At 42.3% G+C, this 14,948-nt stretch overlaps 1 protein-coding gene across 2 annotated transcripts in view; it reads right to left on the bottom strand.

The window, feature by feature from the left end:
• LOC138282759 (fibrocystin-L-like) overlaps nucleotides 1–14,948 on the bottom strand; it is a 455,872-nt gene that overhangs the window by 291,262 nt on the left and 149,662 nt on the right. For both annotated transcript variants that reach the window (XM_069220630.1, XM_069220631.1), the window contains exons 29-30: nucleotides 12,070–12,111; nucleotides 5,613–5,732 (exon numbers count right to left, since the gene is read on the bottom strand). In XM_069220630.1, coding sequence (XP_069076731.1) covers nucleotides 5,613–5,732; nucleotides 12,070–12,111 — 162 coding nt within the window. The remainder of the gene's footprint in view (nucleotides 1–5,612; nucleotides 5,733–12,069; nucleotides 12,112–14,948) is intronic.

Raw genomic sequence — 14,948 nt, 5'->3', positions numbered from 1 at the left:
GCCTTGCTGACATTGGGATTACTGGAGCAGCCTACGGCTTGTTACAGTCATTCCTCTCCAATTGAAGAGGTATGTCTCTGTGAATTTCTCTCACCCTCATTTTCCATCCGCTGAGGGTTTCCACAGGGTTCTTCCCTGAGCTCCACTCTTTTTAATGTCTATGTTAAGTGCCCAACTTGTTTAATCAGATCCTATCTCTTCTCGCTGACTTCCTATGATGACGGCACACAAATTGTCATCTCTTCTGAAAGCATGGACCCTACTACTGGGACCATATTTTGTGATTGTATGCGCGTAATCAGCACATGGATGTCAAAACTTTGTATGAGACTGAACACGCACAAAACAGAACTGCTACTTTTTGGCACAGATCATTTCTTTTTGACAGACTCCTGCTGGCCACAGGAATTGGGTCCCCTACCAGTCCCAGTCTCTGAAACACTCAATCTGGGAATCCTGCTTGACAATAGACTGTCCTTTGCCGACCATGTAAAATAGGTAACCTCTTCTGCTTTTTTATGCTCAGGATTTAAAAAAAGTTTCTGCCATTTATCCCAGCTCACCTACAGAAGTTGGTCGTTACCTCCTTGGTAATGTCCAAGTTAGACTATTTCAATGGTCTTTTACTCTTTGTCAAACAATCAGTTTTAAACAGACTTCAATCTCTGCAAAACGCCATTGCTTGCTTACTTCTTAACATTCACAAATACTTATCAGTCTCTCATCATATTAGAAAATTGTATTGGCTTCCTGTTAGGCAGAAAATTGTCTGTGAAGCTTGCTGTATTACATAAATCTCTGAACAACCAAGGCCCTACTTTTTTTAAGGATAACATTAACTGGTATAAACAGGGCAGATCACTCAGGTCTGCATCCTGTATGCTTTCTTTAGTTCTCAGATGCAAATGACTTACCTGTGGAGGCAGAAGTTTCTTTTGCAGAGCTTCCAAGGTATGGAATGCTTTGCCCATCACTATCAAATCAGATCCCTAGCCTTCAAGAAAGCCATCAAAACTCGGCTTTTCAAAGAGACCCTGGATTTATGTTGCCCCTAGGCACCCAGCTCAGTAGTACTTTGACGTTTTTCAGCTAGCTCCTAGACACCTTCGAGCATTAGTAGCGCTCTACAAAAAATTCATAACATAACATTTGTAGCCCCAGGAAATACAATGGGGTTTCATGGTGATGTAACCACAAATCCTGTAAGAACACCAAGTTTATGTTCACCTTATACAGACTCTCAGCAAATTCTACTTCAGCAAGGAAATGCCGTGAGACAGACCATCTTGGTCTTAAGCCATGGTTTAAAGAATCTAAGATAATGCTGGAATATCTTTTGCATTCCTCATTCAGTTTCATTCAATATATTTGTCTTGAAATATTATTGCTTCATGTTATCCTACACAAACTTTGCTCTACTTTTGCACACTTTCAGGAAATTGGACCTCATCACTTACAGTTGAATTATTGACGTAGACGCTTAAATGTTCATAAATATGTTAGAAATGCATTTCACATATTTGTGAATACTCACAAAGTTAAGACCTTTTCATTGTTGGCCTCATATCATCTAGATGGCATTAAAATATGTAAAACTAAGCATATGTTACATAGGTTCAGCACATAAAGGCAACAACTGTGCAAACTTTTGAGAACTGCCACTAAGTCACACATAGGTGACCATAAGCATATGACTGACTTTGTTTGCCTTCTAAATTTTGCTTTGTTTACTGGCTAACTGTTGGGCTCTGCTGCAAAGCACTATTAATTACACTGCTGCAGCTTTGGATTTTGAATATCATTTGTTTGGCTTCCTTGCAAAGCTGCTTGAGGAATGACTACTAAGTCTTGGCAGCTAGGATGGAAAAGCCATGCCACATATAGTCACTTTCTTGAGAAAAAAGCATTCTATGAGAATGAAGGAATGTGATCTGAGTGTCGTAAATACTCACTGAGTGTCTGTTCATAACTAAATAATTAAATAAGTAAATAGATACAGTGGTCTGAAAAGAATGCTCAGGAGTGACCGAAAGAAGCAAGGTGAAATCAGTAACACAAAAAAGAAATATGACATCTAATTACACATAGGTTTATTTTATTAGGTGGGTCAGAGGTATTGATACCCCTCCAGAAACAGAAGATAATCACAGCTCAGGCTCTGCCTTCGACTGTTTCGTTGCAGAACATTCACACATTGCCAGATTGCACAAAAGCAAGAACACATAGGCAGTTACCAGCAGAAACACCTGACGCACCATGTAATGTAGTAGAGTAGTAATATTGTTGGGGGAAAAATATTTCTAGAAAAAAATACTAATTTAAAACTTCAATTTATTTAATAAGTGGAGTACCCTCTTGTGTATGTGTAAGTCACACTAGAATTTTAAAATTTTCCTATTTAGATATTGTGCTTAAATGTTGATCAATGAAAGACTATACAATGTTTGAATAGCATGTTGTTTGATTAGCTACTCAGTTGTGTAGTTTTCTTTCCAATAGGTGTTAGCAGAAGGTCAAAGGGCAGAGATCAATAACAAGTTGAATTTGCGTACAAAGAACAGGGATGATCGTGTTTGAACTGATTCACTGTTGTCGATTCCTTCATCTCAAAGAAATCGAAGCACATAAGAAGGGAGGAGGTCTCACTGTCATCCATACATCCTCCTGGTCCTGCACCCAAGGCAAGGAATTAATAACATTCAACACCATGGAGCTGTTGACATGCCATTTCCCATTCTGAGCAACTTAGACCACCATCTTCCATCTCATCTAAATGCCTCCCAGGCAGAACAAAGACTTCACTGATGAATTCCCAGATCCCCTTATCATCTTGTTTATCTAACATGCCCAAAAAGCCCTCATGGGTGACTTCCAACCTCCCAAACAGCTCAAGCTCACAAAACACAAGACACCATACTCAACCTCATTGGCACACTTATTGCAGTATAGCATGTCACACAAACAACACACTTCAAAGGCCACATCCGCAACCTTGTCCTCCGAACTTCCAATCTACAACCGAATGGAAACCATCAATACCCCTCCACTGGACCGACCACTTCAACATCACTATCTCCCTACTCAGCATCCTAAAAGACCCAAGTTGAGTCCAAAAGAGAAGACTATACCTTCAGATCCCTCAAATTAATCCCTCCGCTCAACATGCAGACAATTCATCACATCAGAGAAAGCCAACGAAGGAGGAACACTTTAAAACAATCAAGCACTTCATCAACCCTGCCTGGCCCATCTATTTCTCACTCCACTGAAAAGTGCAATGACATCAACCTTTTAAGGATACAGAAGATCTAACAGAACACTGACAACACCAGGCCTGCTTCATCTTTAATGCCCACCCCTTACCACAGAATGTCACAAGGGCCATCCTTAAAAGTCCTATCTCTCACAGATCTCAGCAACAAACTCAACTCCCTCAAGCTACTTCTTATGATTATAATGCCTCATTTATACTTCATCAAAACTCTATCTGGGGACACTGTTTTGTGCCTACTTACCATGGTCAAAGCCTCCCTCAATCAATACATCTTCCCAGAAACTATCAGAATGGCCCAGATCCTCCCACGCCTAAAGAAACTTAAGCTAGTCCCTGATGACCTTGGCAACTACCAGCCCATCATTCACCTACCATTCACTGGCAAGATCATTGAAAAAACAGCATATGTTCAACTCCAAGATCACATCAGTACTAAAATTTTCCTGCACGACTTCCAGTCTGGATTCAGGTCACATTGCAGCATGGACACTGCTAACTTACACATTGCAGAAGACACAGCTTGACCACAGATGAAAATGATCTCTGCCTCCCGATATTGCTGGCCCTCTCAGCTGCCTTTGAGTATCCCACACTTGTGCAAGCCCTGGAGTCTCCAAAAGGATTGACCAGCAATGTCCTTCACTGGCTCTCCTCCTACTACTTTTACAACTAACACCAATTCACATGGACACCTCGAGGTCCCACAAGGTCCCCATCACCTGCGGAATCCCCCAGGATTCATTTCTGTCCCGTCATCTTCAACCTCTACATCGAGCCGCTTGGTACTCTTCTCACAGATAACAGCTTCCAAATTGACCAACACACTAATGATACACAACTCTTCCTGAAAGTCTATTCTGCTTCAGACATCCAACAGTTCATACACTGCCTGGTTATCCTCCAGACCTGGATGTTAAGCACCAAACTGAAGCTCAACCCAATCAAGACAACATTCCTGTTAATTGCCAAGAACAATAAACAAGAGACAGTACAGACCTGGCTCAATCACTTGAGCATTGATGGCTTCTAACGTCAACTTTCACTGAATTACAAGTCACTTGAATTCACCTTGGAGACCAAACTCACCCTCAAGGAATACATTTGCAAAACACAAAGACCATCTGGTACCAGCACTCTTTTCTAATGAAAATGAAATTTTCCTACAGGAATCAACTTCAGAACTGGTGTGCAAGCACTCATATTCTTGCATTTAGGTATTGGTAACACCCCACTCCGTGGCCTCCTAGCTTCCACATTGGCACACTTAAGGCCTCCTATACACTGCTACATGATTGAACACCACTGGCCCCCCTTGCCATTCCCCACTATCTTCAAACAGGAATTGGCAATGCCAATAGGTCTACCCTTAAAGGAATGTTGTATGGCAATGTGTAGAATTACAAGTAAATATAATGGGAAATGATATGTATTTGTGTAGAAGGAAAGAACTGTATAATAATATTGGTATACGTTAAAAGGTTAGGCAACAGTTGCATTATTGGGCCAGACCTAAAAATCCATGCAGGTTAATGGCTGCCCTCCTCCCATCTGTGCTGCTGTCAGAGAAAACCACCAAAACATATCTAAGATGCTTTAATAGCATTACAATGTGTTGTGTGCTCATGAAAGCTCATGCTCAGGCAGCTGGGCACATAAACAAAATGATCACAGCTGTGTGGAGGACACATACATTTTTTGTGGACGCACACAACTTCTGTCCAATCAAAACATATACTCTTGGCTCCCAAGATGTGGGTGTCGTGAGAGCTCCTTTATAGTGACGCTCACATAATTGTTTGGCAACAGCTGCACTGTCAAGCCAGACCATAAACAGCTGCATTATTTACAAAGCCATCATGGCAAGTACCCCTTCATCTTACAGAAAAGCTCATCATTTCCGGTGGTTCTCAGCACACTCGCAGGTCTTGTAGACCAAGAGCAAAAAAGAAAAAAAAGACATGGCAGCATGTATTTTGTACCCATCTACCCAGAATCTTGAACAACATCCCTGTGCCCATCAGGACTTCCCAAATGGTCCCTGAGTTTAGGAAAGAGCTGAAGACACATCTTTAGAGAACAGTTCATCACAGTGCATCAACGGTCCACAAACCAGCTACCTCACCTATCACTTTTTGACTTGACCATGTACAGAGCTCCAGTGCCAGTTAGCTAGGTTCGGCCAATAGAAGTACCATATACGTGTCTACAAACAATTTCAGTTTCGTTATCAAATACAGTTTATTATTACATTGTTTCACATCATACATGTCAAAGGTTAGTGTTTTATTAAATGATGTTGAACACTATTTAAACAGTGGATTGCCACAAACCAACCTACCAGATATAGAAATGATTGGGCATCTGAATGGGCCAATGAATACCGAAGTGTTGTCATTGCCTGTGCTTCCAGCAAACCCAGAGCCTGAAATTGTTAAATTCATTCCTTCCACAAATGCATCTGTGAAGCATACAAGAACAACCATGAACATCAATAGCAACTGCCATCAATTAATCAGTTTCAAGTGCCTATTATCCAGCACCATCTATCAGTGGCAGCAGGCAGTAAATGAGTAAATGTCTCTATTTTGTATTTTCCAGAGCAATGAGCTATGACAAAAATTGCAGTTTGGAAAAAGTAAGGAAAAAGGGAAATATTAGTAAAATAGCAAACAATCATAAACTCAGACCAAAGTGTAAGTTTAGCTTTCTTAATCAAGTCCTGAGCCGTAAAACTCTGTAGTAGTTTGTAAATTTCATATAAAGTGTAAATTTACACAAAGTTTAGGTTTACCTCTATGAATCAGGCCCTAGATCTCTTAAAGAGAAGGCCTGGAAATCTATGCAGCAAATCCATGCTTGCCTCGATAACCACTTTATGTTGTTCTAAATAGTGTTAAATCCTATGAAGTGAAATGAGCACTAAGGGCCAGATGTAGCAAAGGGTTTTACCCATTCTGTGTCTATGGGAAAATGTGTTCGTACATATGGCCCTAAGAACACACATTTACTACACTTACAAAATATAGTATTCTGAGCTGAGAAGACTTGTTGTGGCTTAGGAATAATCATAATGGAATCCTTTACCTACAAACTTTAACCCAACAATCACCAAATATTTATTTAATCAAATGAACCTAACAGTCAGTTGTGTACATTAAACATTATTATACATTGACACCACAATGAATGAATGGAAACATCTCACAGTCTGGGTATTAAAATTAATGACGTAAATGGCATATGAGTGGTATACAGAGATTCTTCTGTACACCTTAATCATAAAAAGCAGGCATAATAATAAGGGTATAATATTGATCTGAATGTGTGAGATGGATTAACAGTCACAGCTGTACATGGGGTGACATAATATGAAGGGCCATTTTGGATTACTCTTGAAATCGGAAACTGAATTTCTGCAAAGATTTATCCTGGTAAGTGACCCTCTTCTCAAGACAGACTGGTGAATGCAATATTGGCAAAAGAACTGCAATGATGTGGGAGCTAATATCTCTAGAAGTTATTAATCTGCCTGATATCATTTGAAAAAAACATTGACAAGCTGGGGAGAAGTGACAGCCTTAATAATTACTAGGGTATGCACTAGTAAACAAGAACAAGAACTTGCAATGCCAGTGGGCCAGGCTAATGAATGCACAGTCAAGCCAGACCTAAATAATCCATATACATTAGTGGCTGCCTCCTTCTATCTATGCTGCTACCAGCGAGAAACAGCATAAATGATCTAGTTATCTAAGACACTTTAATAGCATTACAATGGCATGTGTGTGTCCCTTAAAGGTCAAGCTAAGGTAGACAGAAATAAGCAAAATTATCACAGCTGTGTGGAGGGCAAGCATTTTTGTTGTGGAAGCACACAACTTCTGCCCAATCAAAACATGGCTCCAAACATATGGTCGAGCTAAAAACCCTTTCCTGGTGGTTTTTACATAATTGCCTGGCCTGTGGCTCCTCCCAAATCCTCTCTCATTAGGAGTTAATGAACAGACAGGCTGAGAGGGACAAAGGGCTGGAGCTGGCCCTGCTGGCTGCAGAAGAGAGAAAAGCTGAGGCTGAGAGAGCCTTCGCGGACACAAAGGTCTTGCTGGCTCATGAACTGAGCCTCAAGGAGCTTGGCTTTAAGATCAAACAGCTGATAAATTCTAGCAAAAATGATGGCAGCAAATCTACTGTGTCCAGTGCAGAAGAAAGAGTCCACATACCCAGAGACTTGGTGCCTAACTTCAAGGAGGGGGTGACATAAGCAAATGGTTTCAAACATATGAAGTAGCTCTGGTGTTACCAAGGATCCCTGTAGGGTATTGGGGAGGTGGCCTTTGGAATCATATGCCTCATAATGGGAGGGACTCCCTGCTGGTCCTAAAGAAGGGAGACAGGTTGAGGTAGCTGAGGTACCCTACCATGAAGAAGACCCCTACCAAGAAGTAGGGATTCATCACAGAAGTGTTTAGGTTGAGATTCAGGGGCAGTTAGAAACTGTTTCACTAAATCTGGGGGGATTTTGTAGGTTACTTTTGCAAGGCACTGGATGGTTGTGTGAAGGGTAGTATTGTAAAAACCTTTGAAGGGCTGTACAGTTTGATTGCTAGAGAACACATGTTCAGTCACTGTTTACCAGAGCTATGCCAACACCTGGTCGATTAAGTTCTCTGACTCCAGGAAGCTTGCAGGGGAGGCAGACCTCTGGGTGAGTATCAGAGTGTTTCGGATGGCATTGGGGAATTAGCCTAATGAAGGTGGCTCTGGTTCCCCTAGCAGTGGGTAGGGGTGGTACACAGTAACTCAGACAGGTCCCAGAATAGTAAGGAGGAAAAAGGGTCCCATGTCCCTTCCAAAAGTAGGAGAAGGGGGGTGGGCAGAGGCCCAGGGTGCCATATTTCCAGCCACAGTGCTTGGCTTGCTCTCAGAGGGGGCACAAGTGGAGGACCTGGTCAGTGCCAGGAGACCATCTAATGATGGGAGTCGCACAGTGTCAGGAGAGCTACAGGGGGTGGCTGCCACAAGCGACTTACCAGTTCTGTCTTCTGGGGGGGTACCACTTCATAACAGAGGGTACAGAGACCCAGACGGAGGGGCAGGAGGTGGAAACTGTCCACAGTGGGAATACCAGTGGGTCAGGGGTTGTCAGCTCTTAGGTCAGTGCTCCCAAGACTGACCATGGTTAGGCCACTTCCGGCCTGGGGGGGCTCCATATGCTGTCACAGGGAGAGAGGGCTGGGGACCTGCACCAGGCAGAGTCTTGCACAACACATACAGAATGTGTTTCCCTTGGGGAGAATAATGGAAGTCATGGTTTGTCACAACCATGTTCTACCTAAGGGTACAGACCCTGGGTTGAAGGACCAGTTTCAGGCTACCACCCCTGAACTGGTATGAGGTGGAGTGGAGAAGCGGTACAAGATACCTGTGGTTACTACACCCCCACTCTTAGAAACCACATAGGTCTATGACCCCTGGATGGCCTGGGGCCTGGGTCCCGAAACTCACAGCTGGCCTCTGTTTGTTGTTGTTCTGAAGACCAGAGTTATCCTTGGATTGGGGACAGAAGTCTGTTCCAGGGGGTGGAATGGGCGACATCATGTTGTTGGCCATGGTGGTACTGTATGACTACTGGGATGCATCTGTGAGTAAATTAAGGATAGGTGCTGCACAGATAGGGTCCACAGATGAGAAGAAAGGATCCCCATGGGTCAGTTCAGTGACTCAGGAGAGAGCAAACAGCGGGGTCCAACTATATTCAGAGAGGCATAGAACTCAGAAGTGCTCCGGCAGTAGAGGACCATTGTCCACGTTCTATCGCCTAAGCAGGGAAGTTCATCAAGTTATTGATTATTCTACCCTGGCTTTATGCTGGAGAGGGATCATGTTGGAAATGGCCCTCTCCACAGGTCACCCCCAAACCTTTTGCCTTTTCCCTCGACTTTTTGCTGAATTCGGTTTTGTTGGCCTTAGGACTCTGGGCACTTTACCACTGCCAACCTGTGCTAAAGTGCATGTGCTCTCTCCCTAAAACATGGTCTATTTGGTGTATACCTGATTGGCATATTTACTTTACTCATAAGTCCCTACTAAAGTGCAATACATGTGCCCAGAGCCTGTAAATTAAATGTTACTAGAGGGCCTGCAGCAATGCTTGTGCCACCCACTCAAGTAGCACTTTAAAACTTGTCCCCAGCCTGCCTCTGCAACCTGAATGCAGTGTTCCACTGCTATGTCGGTGTGCAATTTAAAACACCTTGCCAAGTCTTAAACTCCCCTCTCATTACATATGCCACCCCTAAGGTAGGCCTTAGGAAGCCCATAGGTCAGGGTGGTATGCAATTAAAACGTAGGACCTAAACATTTAAGTTTTACATGTCCTGGTAGTGAGGAACTCTCAAATAAATTTTTCACTACTTTGAGGCCTACCCCTCCAAAAGGATGATCTGATGGGATTCCTTATTACATTTAATAGGATGTAATTCCTGATTGGGAAGGGGTAGACGTGTCATGTTTAGTGCCTATTGAATTGTAATGATAAATCCCCTTTAATAATAAAGTCAGATTTATTATTACAGTTTTGAAAATGCCACTTTTAGAAATTTGGCATTTTCCTGCTCTTAAGCCCTGGATGCCTGCACCCTGTCTCCAATACATGTCTGGGATGGGATGGCAACTGAACTGGTGCAGGGAGCTTAGGTGTGACTTAATAGGCGCTGATGGGCAATTAACTGGCTTCATGGGGGCGGAGCTAAGCACAGCCTCACTTGCACCTGAATAGGCTGTACCATGTGCACACACAAAGGGCTTAGCAACCCTGTATTTTCACTCCAGCCAGCTTGAAGCCAGGGTCAGGGATGAAGGAACGTCTTTGTACTTCAAAGTAACAATTTAGAAGCTTTTCCCATCTTCCAGAACCAGGGTACCAAAGCATAAATACTGGACCACAGGGTACCAAAGCATAAATACTGGACCACAGATACCACTCCAGTACACATCTGGACCTGTGGGTACTCTGCCAAGAAGAAGGACTGCTGTGCTGCTGAAAGGACTGTCACTCTGTTAGACTCCTGTCTGCTGTGCTGGCCTGCTACCCTCCTTGCCTGGTAGTGAGAAGGACTTGACCTGCATCTCTCCAACCCAGAACCAAAGTAAATCCAAGAGTTTGCTGGAGGTCTCAGGGACACAGAAGACTTCCATCGCACCTGCTACAGCACCTATACTCTGTCATCTGCAAATCTACCTTGCTAAGTGGTGCCACCCCAGTTTTGGACTACTGGAAGTGGGCCTAAGATGCTCTGACTTCTGTGGTCCTTCTCTGAACACAAAGCAATGCCGCACAGACCGCACACCAGGATTTAAGGTACTGTATTCAGCTGGAGCAGGTGGATTCCTGTTGCTGACCCATGTTCTATTGCAGAGGACCTGAACTTGTGACTTTGTCCCGGTCTGGCATGACCAGATTGCCACAGTTGGAGCTTTGAGCTTTTATGAGCTATTTTCATCTAGATCTTCAAAATTGCATACCTCAGGATATACTTATTGTTTTTTTGTCATTTTGGTCTTGTTTTGTTCATTTACTTAAGCTACAGTATTCTAACCTGATATGGACTATTTTTGTGGGGTGTTTTCACCGTTTTATGGTTTTAAGTGTTACACAAATACTTTACACATTGCCTCTAAATGACATCTGGGCTGTGAAGCCAGTCCATAAAAAGAATCGATGTGTTCAGTTTGTGTAAAAATGTTAAAATATGGGTAGGGATTTACATCTCCGCCTGAATATACTTTTGCTTCTGTTTTTTTTTTATTTGCATAACATTCCTAGAAGTATGCCTGCAAGGCAGTTTCCGGCCTAGGTTTCAAGATGTATGTCTGGGAAGGTCATGTGACACATACCTAGGCTCCTGGAGTGTGTAACACATAGAGTTATGAACAGGTAAAATGAAGCCCCCTTTACAAATACAATTGTTTTTCTAATAGGAAAAACAGTTTCCGCCTGGAGACCTTTATCTATATTCTGAGCAAATCTTCGAGTGATCCATTCCCCTTCTCTTTCTGGAAGGGAGTTGACACCAGCCCTGAACTGGACTACTTCTAATGTACAAGTGTTCCACTGGGAGTTTGTGAATGCCCACAAATGTACATGTTTGGGGGTGTTCACAAGCTTAAAAGTCAAGCTACCTCTTCTAGCGCTTACTTCTGATTGCATGTGATTTACTACCATAGACTTCCTATGCTTGTGGCAGAGGAATCCGCAGTAGCACAGCATTTATGCCTATCAGGAATCCTTATGTGAAATTTTAATTAGTTTTTGTCTGATATAAATATGTGGTTAGTGATGAAGCATTACTTCTGGCACTCAGTAGGAGCGATATGTTAGATGTTAGATTCCATACAATTGCTGGAATGTGGCTGAAAATTATTCAAGAATTCTTCCCATCACTTTTTAATTGTTCTTAGTCAGTTTCATCATGTCTATTTTTTGTGTCAAACACATACAACCATCAGGGGTACTACTACATCACATAGTCACATTATCACTGTGCTAAATATATAATTAGTTTATCAAAGTCAAAATGTTATTCTCTGCCTTGAGAAGGCTTGCTGACTCTTGAACATTGTCATGATAAAATCCCTTTCAAAGAGGCATTGACTCAGCAATTTCCTCACCTCTACCTAACCAAACTAATCTAGAATTCAGCAGTTAAACATTAAAAAGAGATGTGGGCCATATACTGGTAGCACATTTAATACGTAGAAACATAAATATGGACAACAATATTGCGGTCACATACCTTCATTGGCACTTCCTTCCAGAACAACACTTGTTTCCGTCTCTGTGTTGAGTGAAAGAAGATTAGTTAGTACAAATTACAACATTAAACTGTTTTAGAGAGAGTGAGTGATAGAGAGAAAGAGAGACTGGGAACACAGCGACAAACTAAGCAAGGATGAAAGACAGCCTTGATTCCAAAATTAGTAATTGAAAGGAAATTGGAAAAAAAGAGTCACTGTCTGTGATTCATGAAGAAAGTATGGGCACAAATTTACATCTCAACCTGAACATTGTTTGAATGTTTTTTCAGTTCAAATATTACCAGAGGCACATCTTTAATGCGCATCAGGCATGGGTTTCCACGTGTACACATTCTCCAGGCTCCTATTCCCACTGTTTGCAATTCTGTACAGTGGAGAAATATGCAAAGGGGAAATAGAGACCTGTATAGAAACACAATTTTCCTGGGGGATACATATTTCAGCTCTGCCTCTACATCCCTGTAAACGTGTTTTATTAATTAGAAAACAATGTTTATTTACATGTGTTTAGGTTAGCATTACTAGGTCACACATGTAAATTACTGGGCCACAGCCTGCTTGCATTGACATCCATTTTGAATGTTGCTGAAGAAACTGCAGCTTTTAAAATTGCACAAGCGAGTTCCTACATGCATGCTTCTCTTCTGTGTTTTTCCTTTCCATAGCATGGATAAAAAAGGATGCATTTCATAGTGTTGTTTTCTTTTACTGAATAAAATGTATTTACTTGTGTGTCTTGGGAAGAAAACATATCAGGATGTTTTCATATGTTGCAATATTCAATTTTGTCAATGTCTACAAATGTAAATGTTTTGGGTATGTTTAAATATACAAGGCAAACTGTGGAGTCTATCCCTCAATTTCCACTGCATGTGATTTTCTACAGTAGATTTCTCAGCATTTGTGGCAGAGAAATTCAAAATAGTAAATTAATTTATGCTGCCAGGATTCCTTTTGAGAATTTCTTGCAGCTGTAGATGAGGTATTTTTGGCCATAAACCTATGCTTGGTAACATTACATTTTGTATTGTATATTATAGTATAGTACAGGATAGTACTAAAGAAAGAAAGAAAGAAGGAAAGAAAGAAAGAAAGAAAGAAAGAAAGAAAGAAAGAAAGAAAGAAAGAAAGAAAGAAAGAAAGAAAGAAAAAAAAAGAAAGAAAGAAAAATACAACAATCGAAGCATAGACGAAAGTGCATTTATTGAACCAGGTAAAGTTTAAAGGCGGTAAAGTACAACATGGAACAAGAGTAAAAAATGCTTAGCACATATAGGCCCTCATTACAACTTTGACGGGCGGCGGAGGCCGCCCGCCAAAGTTGCGCCGCAGGAATACCGCACCGCGGTCTGAAGACCGCGGCCGGCATTCCAAGTTTTCCCCTGGGCTGGCGGGCGGCCGCCGAAAGGCCGCCCGCCAGCCCAGGGGGAAAACGACCTTCCACCATGAAGCCGGCTCGTAATCGAGCCGGCGGAGTGGGAAGGTGCGACGGGTGCTACTGCACCCATCGCGTATTTCACTGTCTGCTATGCAGACAGTGAAATACAAGCGGGGCCCTCTTACGGGGGCCCCTGCAGTGCCCATGCCATTGGCATGGGCACTGCAGGGGCCCCCAGGGGCCCCACGACTCCCCCTCCCGCCATCCGGTTCCCGGCGGGAGAACCGCCAGGAACTGGATGGCGGGAGGGGGAGTCGGAATCCCCAAGCCGGCGCAGCAAGCTGCGCCGGCTTGGAGGATTCCTTGGGGGCAGCGGGAAACCGGCGGGAGACCGCCGGTTTCCCTTATCTGACCGCGGCTAAGCCGGCGCGGTCAGAATGCCCCGCGGGGCACCGCCGGCCTGTCGGCGGTGCCACCGCGTCCCGCGGCCCTGGCGGTTACAAACCGCCAGGGTCGTAATGAGGGCCATAGTGATTAAAGGAGATAAAACACCCCTTAACTTGTTAATAATGGAATGATGTACAGGAGGAATGTTGAGAATAAAAAGAGGAGTGGAAACATGAGTGCAGGACTGAAAAAAACTATGAAGTGATGATAACATCCACTATGCAATTCTTTTATGTCTAGAACTGGAAGACTAAAGTGTAAATAGAATGTTGATAAAAAAATCTATTTATGGAAGAAACAGGGTGAAAATAAATCCAAGTCTGGAAGAGTAAGTCCATCTGTATCAGTAAGCACTAAAGGTGGTTAAAGTAATGGGAGTACAATATGATTTTCTATATGATATTGAGTCAGCTTACACACAGCGTACATGACCTGACATTGGTTAATCATCAGTTAATTATTTGGTTGGCTTAGCGCTACATCCCAATTGAAATAAAAGTGACTTCCCTGAAAGGCTTTTGATTTAAATAGAAAACTCCAACAAGGCACTGATTTTCTGAATGAATCATACAGGCCACATTTGACTATTTGATAGACTATATTTGGGATGTTGCACTACATTTTCTTGCTCTTTCTCCACTAAACGTTTAAAATGCTAATATCTACTGAAAAGATTTACAACAAAGCAATAAAAAACATGCATTCTGGTGAAAGTTCTACATTCATGCTTAGGTTGGTGTAAATACATTAAGCTGTTTGGGGTGTAAGGTTGAGCAAAATTTCCTTTTTTCACCCCATCCTCATTTTCTTTTATAACCCTGTATGTAGCTTCACACAACACGAAATGCTGAAGCTTAGCTGTCTAAGGTAGTTTGAACTGTCAAATTTCATTTAAACCTATTAAGGATAGGTAAATCATAAAATGCCTTTTATTTGAAAGTGTATCTGAACTGTAACTACACAGTGGCCAAAGATTATGATCTATGGACTAAAATCAATTCCCTTTGAAAACTCCAGCTTTGTAATGAGTCA

This window comes from Pleurodeles waltl, chromosome 2_2 (assembly GCF_031143425.1).
Source record: "Pleurodeles waltl isolate 20211129_DDA chromosome 2_2, aPleWal1.hap1.20221129, whole genome shotgun sequence".
Lineage (NCBI taxonomy): Eukaryota > Metazoa > Chordata > Amphibia > Caudata > Salamandridae > Pleurodeles > Pleurodeles waltl.
This window is presented reverse-complemented; position numbering and strand designations above follow the sequence as displayed.